The sequence below is a fragment of the Pollicipes pollicipes genome, unplaced genomic scaffold, assembly GCF_011947565.3.
Source record: "Pollicipes pollicipes isolate AB1234 unplaced genomic scaffold, Ppol_2.1 Scaffold_3447;HRSCAF=4054_pilon_pilon_pilon, whole genome shotgun sequence".
NCBI classification, from domain to species: Eukaryota; Metazoa; Arthropoda; class Thecostraca; order Pollicipedomorpha; family Pollicipedidae; genus Pollicipes; species Pollicipes pollicipes.
In genome coordinates this window covers 31,329,387-31,352,755 of record NW_023596297.1, presented here as the reverse complement: position 1 = coordinate 31,352,755, position 23,369 = coordinate 31,329,387, and the positions used below count along the sequence as shown (strand labels likewise).

General features: G+C 47.1%; 1 protein-coding gene across 1 annotated transcript in view; it reads right to left on the bottom strand.

The window, feature by feature from the left end:
• Positions 1 to 1,113: 1,113 nt before the first annotated feature.
• LOC119092433 (cholecystokinin receptor type A) overlaps positions 1,114 to 23,369 on the bottom strand; it is a 38,763-nt gene continuing 16,507 nt past the window's right edge. Inside the window, exons 2-4 of the mRNA XM_037215394.1 lie at positions 14,973 to 15,096; positions 14,198 to 14,406; positions 1,114 to 1,282 (exon numbers count right to left, since the gene is read on the bottom strand). Coding sequence (XP_037071289.1) covers positions 1,114 to 1,282; positions 14,198 to 14,406; positions 14,973 to 15,096 — 502 coding nt within the window. The remainder of the gene's footprint in view (positions 1,283 to 14,197; positions 14,407 to 14,972; positions 15,097 to 23,369) is intronic.

The following is a 23,369-nucleotide window of genomic DNA, read 5'->3' as shown; positions in this document are numbered from 1 at the left end:
TGACCCCGCTGACTGACAACTGACCCGGCTGACCCCGCTGACTGATAACTGACCCGGCTGACCCCGCTGACTGACAACTGACCCGGCTGACGCGTTCACGGCGAATCCCCGCTGGCCGATGCCCTGAGCCACGTCCGCCAAGCCTCATTGACGGCTCGGTCATTGGGGAGTTGCGCATGCCATCACTGTACGAATATCGATCACCATGACGGGACTGTCAGTCACTGCAATGACATCCACGTTTCTGGCCGCCGACGATGCATACATTTTAAATGTTGCGTTCTAAATTACGCAGCAGGCTGTGATTGCCTTAAGCATGAGCAAAAGTGCATGCCAAAATACATCTCAGAAAGTCTTGGCAAGTAGAGCATGCATGAGTAAATAATAACTTTGTCATTTATAAATAAAATGCTCATAAGTGTTAACAATGTGACCAAATGCAAGAATGATAGCGTTTCTTAAAATACGTCCGTGCCCATTTCAAAACAGCAGGCAGCAGGGAGTGCACGAAACCGCAAATGAGGGATGCACAAGTAAAAGAGGGTAAGAGCTCTTCTACTCAAAGGGGTTCGACATTCCTCACAAGTGGTCTGTGACCATACATCCAGCTGCTCGACATCCCGCCTGTATTTACAGAGGTGACCAGGTACTTCTTTGCGCAGCAAAAGTTCTTGGCGTTCAGTGCATTGCACACAATGCCGTTTGTTTTCTTAGATCCTAAACATCTAACTGTCTTCCTAGGAGTGTTCTTTTTCTCACCATTGGTTTGCTTGTTTTACTGCTACGACCAACCCATACATAACGTGGCCATTCACAGGTCCGCGCCATATAACATAAAGCCATGTGTCGTGTCAGGAACGTAAAATAAAACAACTTCGCAGTCAGGAAAGTGAAATAGAATTACATCCTACGTCAAGCACAAGACCTTACACAATTAGCACATAGTAGCTAAGAGGAATAAAACAGGAAAACATCCTTCAAACAACGCACCGGGTCACATCACCACGCTCACGAGCAGCTCCAAGTTTGTTTTAAGAGTCACGTTGCCATTGGTTAGGTCCGCTGGAAGTGGCTCCTTGTTCAGACTGGGAGCACGACGGCCGTCTGTAAGTCCTACAACCTCTCCGCCAGCGCCAGACCGACCTGTTTTCGCGCCTTCATCACGTCTTCTCCTTTGTTCTGTGGCGGTGGGGTCTTCTTAAAAGCGCGGTGACTGTTCGGGGTGAGTACTGGGGAGCTCGCCGCCGCCTTTCTTCCGTTGGACTTGCTGAGAAGTGATGATCTAAAACGTGGGGAGACAGTGGGGCATTAATATTGCTGCATTGTGGTGTGCCAAAAACAGATGCAACTTAAAAGTTATGTAGGCCTTGGAACATGGCCATGGGACAGTCAGCGGGTAAGAAGAGGTAGAAGCGCCATTCACGTTCGAAATATTCAAGATGTGAAGTCACCTGATGCGGGCCTGTCCACCACCCATACTCGAGATAACTAATAGCACCTGGTGGTATGTCAGGTTTCAACGCTTCGCAAAAGGTCTCCGGATTCGCGCACATGACAATTCGTAAACCACGAGCAGCTCCACATCCAATGGATGCCACTAATATTGGGCCATATCCATCCACGTATCAGTTTATCGGCCTCCGTGACTTTCTCCGGAAAGTCATCGGCGGCGTCCTGTGTTGGTTGGCTCAAGACGTAGCCTTTATCAGGTGCTGGAATGGCGGACGCGGGCTCTCTGAAGCCATCGATTTCATCCGGATAGCCCACGCCAGTCATTTTTCACACCCGCAGCGAAGAGCTCGCCACGCTGCCACCGGTGGCATTTGTAGTGCGCGCCCCTACTGACGGCCGACAATTCGTCACGCGGTCTGGGCCACTCCACCGGCACCGGTTATGTGGGCCTCGGCCCGTTCTCGTGCCGCTGGAGAACACGTGGCTGCCACCCCAGCGCCGCGAGCCGCGGACCATAGCGAGGGTCTCTCGGATGTCCACGACGCGAAGCGACGGATGTTCACCCAAGAGGGCCGAGACGAGTGGACATTGCATGCTGAGATACGCGGGGAAACACCGCTCGGGAGTAGGAGTTGACTGGAGTTACTATGACGCTAGGTACCTCTTCATGTTAAGGAAGGACCTTGACACCAGTAACCTCATAATGGCATGGCCCAGCTCTACGGCTATGGAGGATGATATTCATGTGTTAGTTAGATGTGGCGGATTGACCCTGAGGCAAATATTTATCAACAGTGACAACAAAAGCAACGTTGCCCCTGATATGGTAAAGGTGCGAGTAAAACCTCCGTTATGGAAGCTAATCCAACGATCCTTGCGTGATTATAGGACAGGATTAACAACATTATTCCTCGTAGAATAAACACGAGAATGGATAGATAAATATAATGTGCTGGCTACATACCTTTACCGAAACGAATGTCAGTAGTAAATTCAACATTGCCTCTGCCGGCGAGGCCGAGGCAATAATAGACGAAACAAGGCGCAACGCCGAGGATAAAGGCAAGTTTCAATTTACTACTGATTTCCTTTCGGTAAAGCCATATAGCCGAAATATCGTATCTATCTCTTAATTCTCATGTTTATCTTATGAGGAATAAGGCTGTCAATACCGTCGTATCTATACGTATAATGTTCCTCGCAAATGCACTTGACAACTTACGCAGTTCTTGTGTAGCTATGAATCACTACCTTAATCACTAAGTGCATATGTGTCGTTGGATATAGGCTGGTTAAGCTATCACTGCCTTGCACAATCCCAACAAAATTCACTTCATTATTCACCGCGTGGCGCGTATTCACCGCGTTCACTTCATTATTCACATCACTAAGTGCATATGTGTCGCTGGATGTAGGCTGGTTAAGCTATCACTGCCTTGCACAATCCCAACAAAATTCACTTCATTATTCACCGCGTCCGCTAACAAGAGCACCAGAAGAACGAGCATAAGCATGACGTCATCAAACTTCGCCAATAACGCGCCGAGTTCGGCACCGGCGATCAAGACGGCGGAGATCCCGCTGCTGCGGACGATCCCGGCGTCGGAGGGTCCAGACAGAAGCGGATGCTACTGGGACGGAGCGCCAGGAAAGGTCGGACCCAGCCGGGCCGGCTGGGCGGGCCGAAAGGGTCGGACCAGGTCATCAGCTGAAACGGCTCGGAAGGCCGATGCGGCAGAGGCGACGGATTCGGCCGAGGATCCCGACGAGCCGGCCGCCCCGGCCGCCGTACGACTCTGTCTCTGCGCGAGCTGTTTTGGAAGTCAACGGGCGGACGCTGCCCAGTTATTTCCAGCCGATCAATTACGCCTCGAGGCCGGCCGGTCGGCGGCGTTTAACGCTTGACGTGACACGGGGTCGGTCAAAAGGGCGCCGCGTGACCTGGCGGGAGCCGTTGTCGGGAGGCCGCCGGCCAGCAGCTGCCACCACGTCAGGAGGCGCCGCCCGACCGTCACTGGCCCCGATCGCTGCGGAATTGGTTCGGCGAACCCGGTCGTGTGGCGTAGGCTCGTTTGGCACGCCTCTGCCCGCCGGATGGCCGTCGCCCGCAGGCCAATACGAATGCAAATATTAATCAGCGGGGCTTTTCCCATTATTGTACGGCAGGCAGATGCGGGGATGGTTAGCGGGTAGCGATGGGGCTGTTTGGTGAACCTGGGGCGTTCTCCAGACTTGGCTGCTCTAAAGCGCGGTCATAGAGAAAAGTAGCTCAGTGAAGAGGGATGGGGGGGGGGGGAGGAGGAGGATACTAGAGTATTCTTATGGTGAAATATTCATTGCTCGTCCGTATGCAATACGTTTGAAATTGTGTGAGGTACAGACTTTTTCCAAAATCTTAAGCCGCGTCCTTCTCAGGATTCGTAATACGACTTTACATACACGGAGATATGTGAGATACTTGGGGATCATTTGGGAACAACGACCCACCCAATTCACATCTAGATCAATCGTGCATGAATGCTACGCATGGAGCGATGCAATTTTGTGGGGAAATTTTGTGGGAGAACATTTGAGCAAAACTCAAATGTTTTTACATGCTGGGCATCGGGTTGATTAGCCTTTGCGTGCTTTGATGGCCTTGCCACATTTGACAATGTTGGCATTCTGTCGAAAATGTGAGAATTTACTTATCTTCATCTTTGGAGGTCATGCAGGGCGAAACAGTGCTAAACAGAGTCACATAATATTCTTGCCAGATCTGAAGGACCTTCCTATGACGTTAAAGCACAGCACTTTTAAATCATTCAATGTTTTCATATCCTCGCAATGGGTATTTGTAGGCAGTCTTATAATAAAACTAGGCCTTCACATGACCTGCTATGATAGCGACGTTGGCATCCCTTAAAACACATTCTTCGTAGTTCCTGTTCGACCGCGAAATCGGCCGCTGCAAAAACTAGGATTGCTTTTGCTGATTTATATGACTCGCTACGTTGAATTTAATCGTTAAGGGCCTGTTACACAGTTGTATGTGGTTTTTAACTGATGCGGCTACTTAAAGACCATTCCCTGCAGTGCATAGTTATGCTCTTCTTAAGACTTCGAATACTCTTCTTTCTGGGCTAGGAGTAAATTTGTGCCTACTTTTTCGTACCGCCTATTCTGACACCACGAAATATATGATTTCATTGAAACGTCACACGAATTCAACTTCATCAATGGCCGTATTGTGTTCAAGGTCAAGACAAAAAGAGTCAACAGCTTGTTTGTGTCTGAAGCACGTCAGTACGAATCGCTATATCAACGGACAGCGGTTGGCTTGCAGCCAGCTCAAAATATTTAATGCAAGTTTCATACTCGAACCGCGTTTTGTGAAACATAATACAAACATTTCAGTACTTTTACTAGCTATGACCCAGATGAGGCTGTACGTTGAATAACTTCAGAAAAACGCCGTTATCGAGAATGCAAATGCATCGTATTAACTCAATAGTGAAGCTTTGTTGTCTGGAACAGTCTTTTGCGCTTAAAAGCATGTCCGTAGATACAAGTGAGCTATCTACGTCATATATGATGTTTGCAACAAAGTCTCCAAAAGCGGCATATTTCCTTCAACCAGTGACCACCTGACAAAGAGCAGATGAATAAGGACAAATGGGGTGACCTAAGCTCAAGCTGACGTGACTTAGGCCCGACATGATCTTAAACAGAGCAATTGACAAGCTATATCATTGACCTTGCATGACCTTAACCTGACGTGATTGTAAGGTTTAACCTTTGTAACATCATGGTATTGCAAGGAAGAGCAAGGGCACATTCCTTCACTTGGGAGCAATTTCAAGCCTACGTGACCATCATGACGCCAGCTAGCGAGCCCTGAAGCCGTGACAAGATTCACGCATTCCTTGAGGCATGTCACGAGGTTGCTGACATCATCGGCTGCATGATTAATGTCAGCTCCAAATTCCTGAGTGTGCTTGACCGGAGTCTTTCACTGGTACCTGGCACATTGATTGGTGCTTGAATTTTTTCGGCCCGCCTGTCAAACCCTGGCATACCAGGGAGGCAGGGGATGCTTTTGACCTTTTCCAGGCGATCGCAGAGGAGAAACCATCCAGGCAGGGCCGAGTTAAATGTCATTTCAGTCATCGTTAACGGATGCAGATGAATTGGGGTCATCAAGTAAAATTTGCAAGAGCTCATTTGCTGTGAACTTTAATATTTGATCTTCTGTGACCCAGATCTTGAAGGTTGTTTTAGGAGTTGAGGATTGTTGATGAAGTTTATTAGTTAACCATTGGACAACTTCATAGGCAGCACTCATCACTGGAATCACCTACTATATGCATACAGCAGGACGAATTGAGATAAACGTCCGGAATGTGATCCATGTCATGAGACTCGTGCGCCTTATTCTATTGCTCTTACTTCTTCATTATCACTGCCCGTCTTCATTTGTGTACGCATAGTCCGTACTATCGCAGCTTTGCAACGAGCTGAGTTGCTGAGGCCGTCAATCCCGCCAGTGTGTGCTAGGATGACTGCTCCAGCGCACTGCATCTTACATGTCTGACAACTCGGTCCCCAATCAACCTTCCGTAATGGACATAACGCAATTAACGAATTTGCCATTCGGATCGTTTGTTTACTCCTAAGGAAGTATCGCAAGCTGTTGTATTTACAGCACGGTAAGGCCCAGAAGCTCCATTGCTTGCAACGACATTGATAATTGGTGTATACTGTGCGCTGGTTTTTCATGCGGGACACGCTGCCAAGCAGGCGCAATATTTTGAGAAAATGCAGAAGGGAGCCTTGGAAATCATCTTCGGCCGTACGGTAAAGTATTTGCACGTCCTGCGACGCTTCGGCATAGAAAAATACGCAACATCAGAAGACTTAGCACGTTAAGCTCTATCAAGTTAATGTATGACCCGGAGACTGTATTGCATTGGTGTAAGGGTAAAACAGTGGCCCGAGGCCGTGAAAGTTAACCTACGCACGTCCTGTGGTTGGAAGGAATCCGCGCCGAGTTTTGAGATAACTTCCGGACGGTTCCAGGTCGACTCACCTCATTTTACGTCACTGCCCGACGATGCATCTCGCACATTCCGAAAAAACAAGTTTTCGACGCTGAAGGTCATAAAACGGAGTTATGATGCCATCGGTGGACTAAACGGCTATTTGTGCCCAAACTGCATCAAAAAGAGCAGGTGGTTTCGTTCCCATCTTCATTACTTCGATGAAATTTCTGTTGGTTTGACTGTGAGTCAGTCGAGGAAAGTCATCTCTTACGATCTTACACCAGGTCAGGCAGCAAAGGTCATGTGAGGTCAACTGGTCAGGTTCGAACCAAACGGATTTGTACCTCGCATTCGCAATAAAATGACGACATGACTAACATATCAGGAAATCAAATTTACTACTGTAGTCATGTTGAGGGGAGTGCTCCACATTTGTTTGGGTAAGACGGTAGAAATAGCCTTATTCCTGGGAGAAAAACCAGGAAAATGGAGGTATAGATGCGTTGGTATCTTGGCGACATGCCTTTATCGAAAAAATAGCAGAAGATCTTCTGCCCTTGTTTCGATAAAGGCGTGTTGCCGAAACATCAACGCATCTATATTTTAATTCTCCTGGTTTTTCGCTGAGGAATATGGCTATAACTACTGTCTTATCTATAGGAATAATGTGCCTCGCAAATGCACTGAACAACTTACGTAATTTGTTTGGGGTTTGAACTGAAATAGCCATTTTGAAGATCATTCAGCGCAGCTCACAGCGCTGCCCTTCTTAAGACTTAAAACTCTATTTTCTGAGCTACATGGTCGCGAAGACGTGCACATTATTTTGTGCGGAATATTGCGAGGCCATTTTGGTATGCATCACGCCAAAGCAACGTCATTCCAATCCTGCCACCCCATAGCCCATGCGCCGTTCAAAGCCAAGAAGAATAATATCGTCGAGCCGTTCGGACCTGGCATACGTGAGCACAATTTCCAATTAAAGTGGACGTAAATTGGCTCCCAATCAATGTTGGCGAAGTCGTGCAAGCTTAAGTCACGAATCACGTTTCATGCAAAATAGTATATTAAGTTGAATATGATTGCTAGGCATTACGAAAATGCGACTTGTAAACGAATAGCTCAACAATAGCGCCAGGACCGAGTATGCGAGTAGAATAAAACCTCTAATCTCACGAAATATTGAAGGACGCCACGAAAACCGGCCAAAACAACAGCACATGATGATGTCTGGCTTGGCAAACACTTCCACCATCGCCGCTGCCACCCCCCGGCGAGTCGAAGTTTTATTGACATGTGATTGCTAGGTGACAATTTCGCGCGGCCAGGCTGGAAGCACCTTGACGTCTTACAAACATTCCATGACGCAACCAGACAATGACTTTTTGAGAAGCCGTTTACTAAATAGATACATTTTGTTGTCTGGGGCATTCCATCCTCTATCAAACGACTGAGTCCCGATCCAGCAGGGCCTTAATTCCTGACCAACCAGGCGTTTGCGTCTAGTAAGTTGTCCCGGACAGTGTTGGATAAGTGGAAAGGGCCACATAGAGCTCCGCAGTCATATTTGTCTGCCGTCACTTTATCTCACTCCGTTGGGACGTGTGTTCTTATCTAAGGACCTTTCCTCGATCGCAGTTGCAAAGTTTGGACTGCCTGTTCTAGGATCACCAAGGTAACTTACATGATAGCTTCGTCGCGCCGATTCGCTCGGGGACGTTCTCGCTCCAAAGAGCGCTAAGTGTTTCTCCACTGCAGTGTTTGGCCAGGCCATCCTCTCGATAGGGCTTATGTTTGAATTACCTGCTCGAGCGTCATCAATGTGGCTTACCTTATATTTTCGACGTGCAGGTCAGGTCGAAGACACCTCTGTTGCTCAGATATATGGACATGGACATAATGGACAGATATAGGTGTTTCTCCGCCGCATTATTCACAGATACTGTTAAAGCAGCATCTGCATAACCGTTCATATGCTCAGGCAACACCTACATTATATCATAGAAATGCGGGCCACTGATCTAATATAATTATCCACTCTGTTTCGTTTCATGCCTTTCTAATTGATGTGGTCAACGAAAAAACTTACTTGGAGGCTTGCAAGGAAAGCAAAACTCTTACCAGCTTATTTGTGTTTGGGCCAGACACTATGTTTTGTATTTTCATGACACTGGGCAATTTCCTTCGTATCAGAAAACAAGAATGCAAGTGTTCGGTGTCGAAGCACCGGTCTAACGCCATGGCTTCATCCCATAAATAGGACAACCGACCTTCGGGTCCATCTGGTGTCATCTTCATACCGCGGATCTAAAGACAGACACTGTATAAGCGACAGCGTCACACAAACGTTCATTCCTCATGCATTGTAAATAAGCATATAATACGCGCACCAAGCGAGGAGTATACACGCTCCCACTACTCGAGCCTAATATAGCTAAAACCTCAAAGCAAACACCAATGCCTGGTAGAATAGCGCAAGAAGCCAGCCGATGTCCGAATTGACAGCTGATCAACCAGTGTAGTGGCCTCCCTGGCTTGGTCAACCGTTACACACGACAACGAGCATTTGAAAAATTACGGCTTTCTGGAGGCAAATGGCATGTTTCAAAGTATTCCGAAAAAGACACACAATAAGCAGGTTATACTGCAACATATTGACCTAAGACTCACCAAACGTGAAGGGAAAGCGACTGGCTCAACCAACATTGAAAGTTTAAGAGTTTCATTGCCGAGGGTACCGGTAGTTTAGTGGGGCCCTAGCACAAAAAGGCGAAAATCCCATCTAGCGAATGGTCTTTTGTCGAATGCTGGATATCAATAAGCGCAATGGAGAACTGGAAAATGGCGACGTTGGAAAAAGTCAACCTGCCAAGTTGACGAACGGCTAAATGGCGAGCTGCAAAATAGCGGCCTAGCAAGACATTGACACGTCATATTGGCGAACGGCAGAATGGCGAAATACAAAAGGGTCACATTTGAATTTGGTACTGGCGAATGGTGACTTGAAAAATGAGAACATGCAAAAATGCTGGATGACTGGCTGGATGTTGTGTGCTGCATATCTATTGTATACCATTAAAAAAAAAACTTTTGTTAGGGAGCACCACTCTGCTGGCGATACGAGAACATAAAAAGTAAAGAAATAAATAACTGATAAGACAAGTAGGCTCTACAATCAGACAGGTGCTAATGAATGACAGGCATCAGCTTTACACGTCAACTAATGGCTCTTACGGCAGAAGGAAAATAACGGGACCGCTTTTCGGCAGAGTCGTGCTGAAAAAAACCGTCATACAAGATCAAACAGGGACGGAGGTATGGTTTTGTAACATTGCTGTAGGAGGCGGTGACAAATTATGAAACTACCAACAATCTGACAGCAGCCAGGGTTTTCCCCAGATTTGGCTTCCGTTTCTCCCAAAGTTGGGAGGGGGGGGGGGGGCTTGTGTCCATGTGGGAGAGGGGAGGCCGAATCCCCCACAACTTAATATAGAACTAAACGTCTCTACATATATGTTTAATTCCATGTCATCATCGACAGGTTGCAGCCTTCACGCTTACCACATTAGCCAGGTGGCAGATTTTTCAAAACGCTTGGCTTTTTTCCATGACACCATTTCGGTTTCACCATTTTAGCATGTGGCCATTTTCCCATGCCGTCGTTCATTCAAACAAGATACTTAAAGGGACTGTTCCACATTTGAATGGGGTTTTCAACTGAAACAGCATTTCCAAGATAATAATTTTCACACTTATGCCCGTATTAAAACTTGTAATCCTCTCTTTTTTGAGCTAGGAGTACGCGAAGTCGTGCAGACTGTTTCGCGCCGCCCATTTCCAGATCATTTAGGTATGACGCGATAAAAACTCCATACAGATTCCACGTCCTCAGTAACCACATAGTGTTCAAGGTCAATAAGAATGTGACCAGTGACTTTTTTGCGTCTGAAGCACGTCAGCGTGGATCGTTGCCATAACGAACAACGATTTTCGCCAACGCGCAGCATTTAATGAACGTTTTGAGCACGGATTTGTGGCATGTCGTCATTCTTTCGTGCTGCCGTTTTGCAATTCACCTTTTAGCCGATTTGACTTTGGCACGTGAACTTTTTGACATGTCACTAATATAAAAGTTGTCATATGACAGCCGACAATAAGCACTCGGCAAACTGCAAGTTCACTATTTTTCCGAACACCGTAAATACCGAGGCCGTCAAAAAACATTTTTTTGGGAGATTTAAGATGCGTGTATGCGAGCTTACGTCGTCAAGATGTGAACAAAACATCAGTCGCTCTGTCCTCTGTTCCCCGCAGAAGGAAGGGAACGGGAACAGTTGGTCAGTAAACAGAATCATAGGCAATTGACGCAGCTGTCATAAATGATTGAACAGGAATTACCCATTTCATGAAGCCTCGAAGAACCTCGTATTCTTGTTGTTCCCACTTGAGCTTAACGTTTTTCATTTCGTCATTTGGCTTTTTGCCGCTCTAGCATGTCGTCATTATATCTTGTCACCATGTGTTCAAACATGGCACGCAAGCACTTCAACATTTCAATGCTCGTCGGTTTTGCAAATCAACCTTTTTACGTGTCACCATTTTACAATTCGCCATTTAACCATTCGTCATTTCGGCATGTCAACTTGCTGGTATATCGCCATTTTGCAGTTCGTCATTTCGCAGTTCGCCACTTCAGCATGCCGCCACATTCCTCCATGCCGCCATTTTGCAGTTCGCCATTTTGCCGATTCAACTTTTCGGCATATCGACCTTTTACATGTCGCCAATATGAAAGTCGGCATATGACAGTCGACAACAAGATATTCGGCAAACTGCGAGTCGACTTGTCCGGACACCGTTTGGTGGTTAAGCCGCGCATCGGACAAACGAGACGTACGGAGTTTGATGCCCCGCGGTGCCCGCCCCTCCTGCCAGGGTAGGGGGCAGTCGACGCCATATGGCCTCAACAGCTGAGTGCGTCGTAAAACCCTGATGGCACACGGTTTCATCGCTGAAGGTTCAGCAATAAAAACTCATAGACCTATCATTAACCCTCGCTCTTTGAGGAAAGCCTCAGAGGCCCTTCAAGGTGTTTCTGGAATAACTTCTGAGTTGACTTGAGCAGGTGCAGAATTTTTTGATACCTAGGACAACATCATTTTACCACATTTTTTGCACCCGATCGAATATTTTCCAACATGTTTCAAATGCTGCTATACAATGTCGTACAGGCGACTGGCAGAAAATTCCACGAAGCAACTGCCTTCCACGCGGGGCATTATTATGGTGATCTTCAGACGAAACGCTCTGGGTGCACCGACTTGCTTTGATTGTTCCGTTATTGGTGGCCCCCGTCAGTCGACCGGAGACCTCTTCGAGCCAACTGCCCTGCACGCGGGGCATTATTATGGTGATCTTCAGACGAAACGCTCTGGGTGCACCGACTTGCTTGATTGTTCCGTTATTGGTGGCCCCGTCAGTCGACCTGGAGACCTCTTCGAGCCAACTGCCCTGCACGCGGGGCATTATTATGATGATCTGCAGACGAAACGCTCTGGGTGCACCGACTTGCATGATTGTTCCGTTATTGGTGGCTCCCGTCCGTCGACAAGACAAGACAAGTTCGTGCGTCCTGCCCAGGTGCTTCTACACGCTAAGGCGAGGACGAGTTTGAGCAAGTCTGCGCACATTTTCTGCTTCGCGGCTCAACTGCGGTGACGTCACCACGAATCCCTCCATTCCGCAATGCTACAGCTTTGTTTTAGGTCTGGTCAATCCTAGCAATTCCAGTCGGCAAAATCGACGATTATGTGACGCTTTCGTTCTTTTGCTGAATGCAAACCAGCTATTACAAACGCGTCAGGATTTTGGGTGGATGTTGGCTGCAGTGTGAGACAAAATTTCTGACGTTCTCCCTCTCGGTTTGGGCATATTGCACACGTGTCGCATTCGAAAACGTTTTCAAAAGGGCGAGATAATTACTTAACGATTGACTGCAAGGGCATGGATGGATTGAACAATATTCGGATCGATACGCAATTCACAGACGGCACATTCATCTGCACATCGCGGCAGTTTTAACGCCTGCGTCTCCTCTGGCCGCCAACATCAGTCCTACAGCAGGATACGTCCTTCAAAACAGCCAACAAGGGGGGGGATCCATGTGTTACCCTAGAGTGCATGCAACAACTACGTACATCGACGTAGACTTTGGCTAATACGGTGGCCTTTTCTCTCCTCTGACAGAGATGTTGAGATTTGAACCCAGCCCGACTTGCACATAGTACCCAGCGCTGTTCGCGTTTAACGAAGTATATGTTCCCTATGTGTCAAGAATATAGACGACTACACTTTAACACGCGTCCGGGTGGCCAGTGGATACCCTTCGCTCGGGTCGAGGTCAATTTGACCCTCCTGAGATCTCAGGAACTAATAGAGCTGGACGCCAAATTCGTATGGTGCGTTAGCCTGTACGTGAACTCACTTAGGTCAAAGTTTGAGGTTTATAGATCATGACCTTCGGGTCAAATAAGACTAAACAAGGTCAGACTCCAAGAGGTCTCCAAAGTGCCCCCAGAACCTGGATTCCTGTTGTAGGCAAAAGGTCACATGCTCGTTTAAAGTCAGTGGCCTTGTTGAACCTTTTGAAGGCCATGGTGACCAAAATCATGCGAGACTGCTTGGAGTTTTGCATTGCATAAGCGATAGAGATTACTCTAAGCAGTATGTTCCTAAAATCAAAACGTTGACCTGGGTTATTTTAGATCAGTGACTTACTCTGATCTTTAAAAAGTCCGCGGTAGATGTATGATACGGTTAATGTAATCAAAATATTCGAATGAACACCAGAAACTATCCCATATGGCAAGCTTTGCGAAATGAAGCAGGTTGGTTTTTACCTTGGTCCAACCTTTATAACTGACCCTAGGTCGGTGAAATTTGTTCATTCAACTGTTGTGTTCCCTAAGAAAGTATCTCAGAGATGTATGGCTTCGTCTCACGCTCCGTTGTTGCATCAGATTGAAATATTTCCTAGAAATTGACTGCGCTGAATCCATGGTCTGAATTTGACCTGGTGTAGATCAGCGACCTGACAAGAAACATCTAAATTTTAATACTAACCGATTCGCTATTTTTTGTCTACAGCTATCCAAATTTGGCGTGGCTACGCCGCACTGTTCGGAAACCTTCCGGAAAAAAACCTTCAGGGGGTCAAATTGACTCCCACTCGGGCGCGTGTACAGTCGTCAATGCTAATCTGTCATCATGTCATGACACTGATAGGAGAGTTCGCTTCTGATCGAACCACTCGGATACTAATGCTTGACAACATATACCGCAAACATTTTAAGAGGTGCGTTTCTTGTTGCCGAGAACCGCATGAAATGGCAGCGTGTGGCTGCAATTATTTAAGATTCTGGAAAGATTAACGATCGGGACAGGCCTCACCATGTAAACCTTTACTTCTGTTCAGATCGTGCCGCACTTGGTCTGCAGCCTCACTCAAAGCCACGCTCATGACAGGCAAAAAGAATACACGCATAAACAAGCAAGATGTTTTTGACTATTTCCCAAGTGACGAAATGCTTTAACTTGAAGAAATACAGCCTATGGGGTACCCTGGTTTGAGTGACTCTTATCTAAAGCACCAGACCGACTGTTTTGCGAACCTATCCCCCGCCCCGCGGACAAAGCAGATCCCGGTTCGGCCACGGTGTACTCACCTGGCGCCGGTCATTTGCTTCATGGTGCGCGTCGACTTCCAGAGCTCGGAGATGACTCGCGAGTAGAAGAAGATCATGAGCAGCGCCGGCACGGCGAACAGGACCAGAAACTGGTACACGGCGAACCCGAGCCCCATGGACTCCTTGTCGCGGCAGTAGTGGATGGTCAGCTGCGTCACGTTGTTGCCGAATCTCTCCGGCTGGATGTCCTGCAGAGGGGGTGGGGCGGTGGAACGTGGGGCCGAGCGGGCCAGCCAGCGCTCCGCGGGTACGGGTGGTGAGGCGTGAGATTGCGCGGGACGTACCGCAGCTCTGCACGGTGATAATGGGGGCGTGCGGAGTTGTACCGAATATGGCGCAGAGTATTCTGGAAGTGATGAAGCATGGGGCTGCAGCATAACACAGAGCAGCTAAGTAAAACCTTAAACGAGCAATTTTGAAGAACCGTGCCACTGCAATGAAATAAATGGTTCGCCCATAACAAGCACAGGCTAACGAGCCGGGTATCAATGGTGAGGCGTCGTACGATGATCAGGATACCATAAGAGATGCTGATCGTTGGTAACTCGACATACAAGATCGTAATAAAAATCTGATGTTGACTGACCAGTGGTAGGCGAGCTTAAGCCATTTCGCGTCATGCTAAGTACATAAAATATCGAAGCCGGAAGGAAGCAAGTCTTTTACACCGTTTTCAATCGACTTCAAGAGTACTTGGCGATAAACAAAACCAGCAATTCAATGCCGTCCGAAAAAGCCGGCCATTTGGTCTTACCTTGGTGATGAGTACGGGAGCCGTGAGCACCAGCGACACGCTCCACACCACCACCACCGCCTTCTTGCAGTTGCTCATGGTGCAGAGCGAGCGGGACCTCATCGGGTACACGATCACTATGTACCTGCCACGCCGCAGACAGACGTGTGTTGGAACATTGGATTAACGATCAATACGTGCATTCAGCGCGCACATTGAAATATTAGCTTTGGGATCACAACGTGATTGTTTATTGGCAAACGCTGTTTGATGGCATTTGGGGTTATGGTCCCGATGTACGTGCACCATTTGGGGTTATGGTCCCGATGTACGTGCACCATTTGAGACTGGTAGTGCTAAATTATCGGCTAAACGATCGCGATGTCCCTGACACGTTAGAATCAGCAGCTCGTTTAAACTTGAGTTCGCTATGTCTTCACCATTACAGGCACGTGGTTGTCAGTACATCTGGTGCGCATATATTTTGTACATGTGGCATGCGAGACAATCTGGCGACGGAGATCAGGTGCGAGATCGTTATATATGTGAACCTGCAAACATTTGGTGACAAAATGTATTGGGCTCACATTCACTATGGGCATTCTTTTGTGACAATATCGCGAAGCCGGTGTTGAAGCACCGGGTGTACAATCAATATGGTGTTGAACGTCAGGATCTGGTAGGTAATCGTGTCTGTCAGGGTCTGCCCCATCCTGTGAGTCCACGCCATGTTGAGCCATTCCGAGACGTGCCGCGCTGTGCCGGGCCAACCACTCCAGTCCGGTTCAGTCCACTTCCACCCAGTTCAGTCCAGTTCACTCAAGTCCAGTCCAGTCCACTTAAGTCTGGTCCAGTCCACTTAAGTCCAGTCCAGTCAACTCAAGTCCAATTCAGTCCATTGAAGCCCAGTTTACTTTGATATGAATCAATTAAGTCCCGTCCCGTCCCGTCCCTTCCGGGTAAATATTGCAGTTGATTTTGGAGAGCATAGCTTAAAGTCTTCTTGTCGCACACTTGACACTGAGGAGTCAACTGATAGTACTTTATTTGGTGTGGCCCATGCTGGTATGATGTAGGATTTAGCAGCTACGGGCGGTAGGTAACAGTTGTTAAATGGGCAGTTCTCGGTAATTATGTGACATTTTGAAAAGCTATGACACGTTTTGAACCAAGCGTCGTTTATTCAGTTCTAGAATCAAATTACATGGTTTGGAATTTCAAACAGCATGTACGTCATCCGTACGTACTTGCTTTACGTAAGTAAGCAAGTACATAAGCTTTGGTCGTAAGCGTACGTAAGCTTTGGTCGAAGTGTGTGGGGATATTTTGCTGATTATTCTGCTCTTATTGTGCTTCATAAGCGGATAAGATTTTCTGCATAAGAATCCCGGCCATAGCTGAAAGGGCCTGAATTTGCCAAATTACAGACCTTTGCAACCTCTTACTCGACGCTGATTGGTCAAATTTACTGGCATGGAACTGTGGGGTCGGTTTCCGAATAACTGCCTCGGGCCAAACTTCTGGGAAACGGCAGTTATTATTTTCAAGCTTTAGCTTTGGGCGGGAACCGCCGATAGTTCTAGCATTGATTGTGCAGTGCAGTAGTGTTTAGAACTGCAGTGCTGTTCTTATATTTTTGTATCAGTGCCTGTTACATAATGGATTGGTAAGGACTGATAGCTAGAAACATCTTAAAACGAAGTGGATAGGTTGACCCCATGCTATTCATAAAATATACCGACTGCTATCCTGTTCACGATAAGCCAACGCCTACCAGAGGCTATTTGCTTATTGCAAGTTGTATTCATGCCTAATTTGCTTAATATGCTCAACTGTCGCGTCATGATATAGCAATTTTGTCCAACCACTTGGGATGTGCGAGAACAGGTACATGACAATCGCGCTTTGAGCGTTTTTATGCATTTCCGTAGCTCCATTGGTAGAGGAACGGCCATTGGCATTATGCACGCATATTGCAAAGTTCGTATTACAACCGGATAAAACCAGGTTCTGCCACTTTCTGGTTTTTACCGGTGAAAACTGGCTTAAGCTGGCAAAACCTTATATATATATATATATATATATATATATATATATATATCCAGAAAGCTGCTTTAGCTCAAATGACGAGACGAAACACAGTGATACGTCAAAGGATCAGCACATTTGGTGATTGTTACAAGCAGGACAAAAGTATTTTCTCCTAACGTGGCCTCAGATCATGAACTGTGGTGTGATACCTTAGTAATGCTCCTGCATTACTTTGGTGTGTCACCACCCAGGGCAAGGGTCTTTATGCGACGGTAAGAAAAACATAATGGTGTACATTATGAAATCAACTTGCATACACGTTAATTATATATTATGATGAGCAAAATAAGAACTTATTCAGGTTGGAATGTTTAACCGATACTTCAGAGTCTAAGTACAAGCGCAATTAAGCTCACAACACAGCTTCGTGCTGCATTGCTGCTCTGGTAGGTTCTCTACATGTTTCAAGCAATCATGTTCGGTTACCAGCTGTCTGTTGTTGCCATATGTACCAGCTGTCCGTTGTTGTCATATGTACCAGCCGTCCGTTGTTGCCACATGTACCAGCTGTCCGTTGTTACCTATGTTGACATTCAATGCGAGGCTGTGCGTTTCGATACGTGCCAGATTCCCACCACTGTTAGATCCTAGTTTTGAACAAAGGTTTTATGCGTGTTTTGACATATGTCTTTATCGCATGCACCATCAAGCGCTGAACGCATAATAAGAACATAACCCATCACAAGCCCTGCAGCACAGCCTAAAACCCGGCGTTTTCCGTCAATTATCCAGCGGCAATTCTCATAACCGCAAAGAGAGCAGATATTTTGCATCAAGGAAAACAGCGAAACAACGGTTGCTGCATACGCGCCCAGACAGCACTCAAGCACATAAAACATAAGTGTCCGTAAAATAATTGCACTATGCTTCCAGTGACGCAGCATGATAGGGCATAGTTAAAAAAACAACATTTTTTAAAAAAAGATTTGGTCCGAACTCTTTGAATGGCTGGATTTCAGGGGTCAGAGCTCACCCTTAACAGTGCTTGTGAACCCTGACCACCCGATCGCGCAATTCCATGTCAACGGCATAATTTGGGGACGAAAGCTTTACGTGCGGCAATGCTCGGCACGGTCCGTCCTACCCTCTGACGTCAACTGACCTTCAGCGCGACCGCTGCCACCGGCCGCAGGCCATACCTGTCGAGAGCAAATGGCGAGCGCCCTAAAGCGACTCGAACCCATCCCGCCACGGGTGGGTGGATCGGAAGACAGGCGCTCTAACCAACTGAGCCACTGGAACGGACAAATATTACCATGTATACTACTGTACATGGTATGTATACTATACCATATCACTATGTATACCTCAAATGCCATCTCTTGGCAATGATAGCCAGGGGAGCAGCCAATATTTGCGACGAGAGGGGTTGCCATGATTTACGGCGAAGTAGAAGGGGTGGGGGTGCGGGACATTTTCACGGGCAATTACTAACCCCTTTTAGACCCCACAAACGCGTAAGGTACGGTACCTAAGGCATCCAATAAGCTATCGATGTTGGTTTGCCCTGTTGTCCTTGTCATGACAATAAATGACTGCTGCTGGGCTCGACATGTCACTGCCAATAGTGGCATGTGAGATTAATAGCTTTCCTCATCACCAGATCGCGGAACTATATTCAATGTCGTGTTAAAAAGCGTCGTTCGAACCTTACGGGGGAGGAGGGGGCAAAACACTTACTAGCTGCCCTTTGGCCACGCCACTGATAATGACACGCATCACCCCTAATGGATGCTCCATCTGAAACTTCACCCTAAATTTTTGTAGCACTTCACTCTCCGTGAGCTACGCGTTAACCAGAAACACGAGGCTGTGCCGGCGGGACAACATCCACTCTCGCATCTACATACGCCGCTTCACTCACATCATCATGCCGTCCCTCCCGCCGCGAAAAACTGGAAGCTCGTGATCACGGCGCCATAACTGGCGCATTATCCGCGTTCTAGCTGAATCCCACACTGTCATCGCAACCACTCATCTGGCGACACCGCGGGCAGAGTTCACTAAAGTTCCCTTTGCTGTACTGACCTGGATCATATGGCCTTGCAGTGAACACAGTGTGAATACAAAGATATTTTGAGGAGATATTAAATGAACACTTATGCGGCCTGCCAGCTTTTCGTTTACCCGAAGGCTAGATAAACTTCTAAAGGTAAGCCAGGGCAGCAGTCAGAATATAAAATCGCCCAATTCAAAGTGTATTTTTACCAGCTGTTCTTGAAGCCTGGCGAGGCATAACTTTTTAGCTTAAGCGGATTTTTTCTTCTTTGGCCGTCATATTATCATTTGGAACCGGCAACAGTTTGCCAGTGTAAAGAGAAATAGCCATATAATGTTTAGAATGTACCTACTGCCTTACATTTTGCTTCCAACGCAAAGAGCCAACCAATCAACAGCAACCAACCATACGCATTCATTGACATTCGCAGTACTAAAAGCGTAAAAACGCATAGGTCTGATGCAAATATGCTGCCTCAGTTAGGTTTCAAATATGTGGATGTTACAATACGTGCCGTATGACATCCATCGCATATCATGCCTGTGGATTCTTATGCATTCGGCTAAAATATACCGCCGCACCACCTCAATGAGAAGTCCTCGAAAACACCGGGAAGATAGCATACACCCAATGAATCCCGTGAGTACAAGCTGGCACGGTGCCTTGCTCGTGAGTCCATGCAATTTATCTGGGAGCCATAACGCTTGGGCGCTTCCTCCACCATTCCAAGGTCTAACCAAGATGTCACTTTTACCTACGACTTTGCAGCACGCATTAAAAATAACAGTCCATATAACTGCCATCCACTTTTATGAGGTAGTTATTCGAGACATCAAATCCATCTCATCCTGGATGTGATTATCGCCTAACATTTAATCAGGCTGAAATCCTGTGCGTGAATGAATGCATTGCCAAAATTCTTAGGTCGTAATATTGCCCTTAGCATGGCCGGAAGACACGAAGGGCACGTTTGAATACCATCAGCCTAATCAGACAGCCTTCAGCATGGCACCGCATCTCTAGAGAGTAATTGCTCCGCTCTGATTCCGACAACAATGGCGCGCAGCTGGGCCGGGACAGGGGCACAATGCAGCTGACAAATGCGCCCAACAATGGGAGCGGCCAACACCGGTCGGGCGGCAGCTGCTCGAGAGGTCTGTTGCAGCAGTCCGACGTAGGCTTCTGCCCATTGCTAAAATGCCGACGGTCCGAGAGCAGGTTGCATGGCGACGGTTTCTGTATTGGGTAGGTCTGCGGTTCTTCCTCCATTGCTCATGCCTTCGGGCTCTCTGCGCAACGTTTTTCTCCCCTTTCTTTCTTTATTGCTTTATCTCTCTCTCTCTCTCTCTCTCTCTCTCTCTCTCTCTCTCTCTCTCTCTCTCTCTCTCTCTCTCTCTCTCTCTCTCTCTCTCTCTCTCTCTCTCTCTCTCTCTCTCCCTCTCCCTCTCTCTCTCCCTCTCTCTCTCTCCCTCTCTCTCTTTCCTGCCACTCCCACCCCTCCTTCCTTCCCGCCCCTCCTTCTCTAACTCCTGCTTTCCTGCCTTCTCGTCTCTCTTGTCTCCTTGCCTTCTTACCTCACTAATTCCGTGTGCTCCCTCCCCCACCTACAGTTGTTCTTTCCCTCATCGCTCGTTCGTTCGCTCGCTCACCCTTTCTTGTGCCCTCTCCCTCTCTCTTTATTTGCCATATGTCTCCTCCATTTGGATGCATCATGTCTCCGTGTTGTTCGCCGGCCGCGGCAACTTCATGATTCGGAGGCAACCCAGCTCTTACCCATATTTGTTGCATACTTGGTTAGAAATTTGCTTGCGCGCTGTGGAGTTAATATTTAGTATGTTGGTATGTAACGTCGGTCTCCTGTTCTATTCGATTTCATAAATAGCAATTTAAACAAACCTGGCGCTGAACCTGATGATAATTTGCGCCCAAACGTTGCTCTGCTTTGACATTCTTTTACCAAAATGGAGTCACCGCTTGCAGAGCAATGTTCATATTATACTATGATATCAGGAGTTAACGTTTCATCACGTTATCAGTAAGCCTCATTGCCTGCCAAGCCCCTTGAAAGGCGGACATGACCAGTGGTGGAATCTACACGTGTGGGTCCCAAAAAGCTTGGTTCCAATCGTGCATGTTTTGTCATCACCTAACGTTCATCTCTGTCCCCACCTCGCCCCGCCAGGCCCGGAGGCGCCTAACGTACGGGCGGTAGTAGTCGTGTGGGAAGATCTATCACTTGACTGGTTTTCAAGTGATGGACAATACCGCGGTCAAGCTTATATCTCAGCAAAAGCAAGCAGGCTGTCTCACCACAGCCTAATGACATTTTTGATGCGGTGCATCAGGAAGATTAGCGCAGCGGAGGTCATAAATACACAGCACTCTGGAACTGAAAATGATTGCTCGAGACTGAAGTGTTTCGGATCGATTCCTGCGAGCCGTGTTTCCGGCCAGGCACTATCACGGCCTTCGTCATGCATCACAGTGGTCATGCACCAAGCTGGTGCATATGCCACTGAATGTTCTGATACTATCAACATGGCCTGAATTCCTCCTTAAAACACCGTCCCCCGATCATTTCGATTGAATTACGATCGAGCTTACAACCGCTTTAAAGCATAAATCAGGCTAATTAGAGCATTTGCCAGACTTGTAAAATGTCATCATTGCGGATATCTAGCCACCACGAGAGACATTATGTAAATTACCTTAGAATAGAGGCCGTCAGACGTTCTCACAGCAGTTAAACGGCGTTGTTAGGCCACGAGCTGCATAAATCTGGCGAAACTGCGCAATTATACCGAAACAACATGTGACGCAACCAAACACTGCTGAGCATTTAGCCCTCGCCGGACACTGCAGGGGTGGTTTCGGTTTTTCAAAGGGATCTGTAAAGTAGTTTTTCATCTTTATGCCAGTTGGATTAATCTAATTTGAAACATATTTTAAGCCGGACGCAGGAAGCCCAATATCGTACTATGCCAGGACAACGATAAAGGCATACAATTATCGGCAAATTCGGCACAGGTCGGGATATGAGCAAACAGAGCTGTGAGACGCATGAATTGCTCGGGTGCATGATATCTTCTCGTTCTACTTTTCTGAGAATGTGAAGTGGTTGATGTCTTGAACGCCATCAATACTCGTGAGCACCGATCAGTACTCAGTAATATGCTCGTCCTGTGAAAAGCACCATTGGGCACTGGTTCAGTACTCCTGAAGTCAGTCGAGTTCCAGGTCACGACAAGAAAAATCCCGAGAATTGCGCTAAGTGATCTGACAGACATGCTATGTCATGAGCCAAAGTAACCAAAATATGCCAGGGCGTTGCAAGGGTCATCAGGGTCGTGTCAGTTTGGATTCTGACCACAAATTACCTTCGCGGTTGACGCGCCTAAGATACTCAATTTCCACAGCTAGGTCAGGTCTGGGACGATGTTCCAATGTCATCCAAGGAACTGTAAGACCATCCAAGGTCAAGGTCAGGGATGTCATGGAATGAATTTAATTTATCGTTTAGAAACAAATGGTGCCACGTACTTGTTTTCATCGAGTTAGATCCACAAACAAACGCAGAATTACACGAAGATCACAAAAACGCGATTTAACGCTGTTTGACTGGATCTCGAAGGCTAACCGCAATGAATGCCAAAAAATGAGCAAGCAAAAGGTACAAATCACTTAGTGGAATATCAGCCATTCTAAGGATTTCTGCTGTAGCAAGGGCGTTCACAACCGGGAAATTTCTCCTAAGGAGGAATCCAATGGTGTCAGGGAAATGACCATATAACCAAGCCATCTTTTAATCAAGCAAGATAACCCTCGGGACGTCTCCAGCAGGTCAGCACTGACTGGAGGGTGATGTTGCCACATGCACGTCGCCATGCACCACATGCACTGTGCCTATAGTATGTGCTATAGTAGCCAAAACAGGGGCAGCGTTTCTACTGACTACGTTCTGGTATGAATGGAATACCAGGAGTTAAATTCTGTGATATCATTTGTGTTGGCTGAATGCAATCGCCGCGTAAAGTAATTTCCTTGGCCTATATGTATATGAAAAGGTTCGGATTCCGCTCTCCGCATTGTCGGAGGCCGGAAAATATTGGGTGCCGGCTTGGCACATGAGGGCATGAAAATGGGGCGAAACATTGCTGGTTGTCACGGCTTTAACGCACATACTGACTGCACAATATGGATGTTGTGGATATAGCAGCGTGACCACAAGTTGTTACAGACACTGAACTAATAAAGTTAACTGAACTAAGATAGCTTGAATAAGGCGAATCAGTTGACAAGTGGAGTCGGGCTCGTATTCCACCAAATGT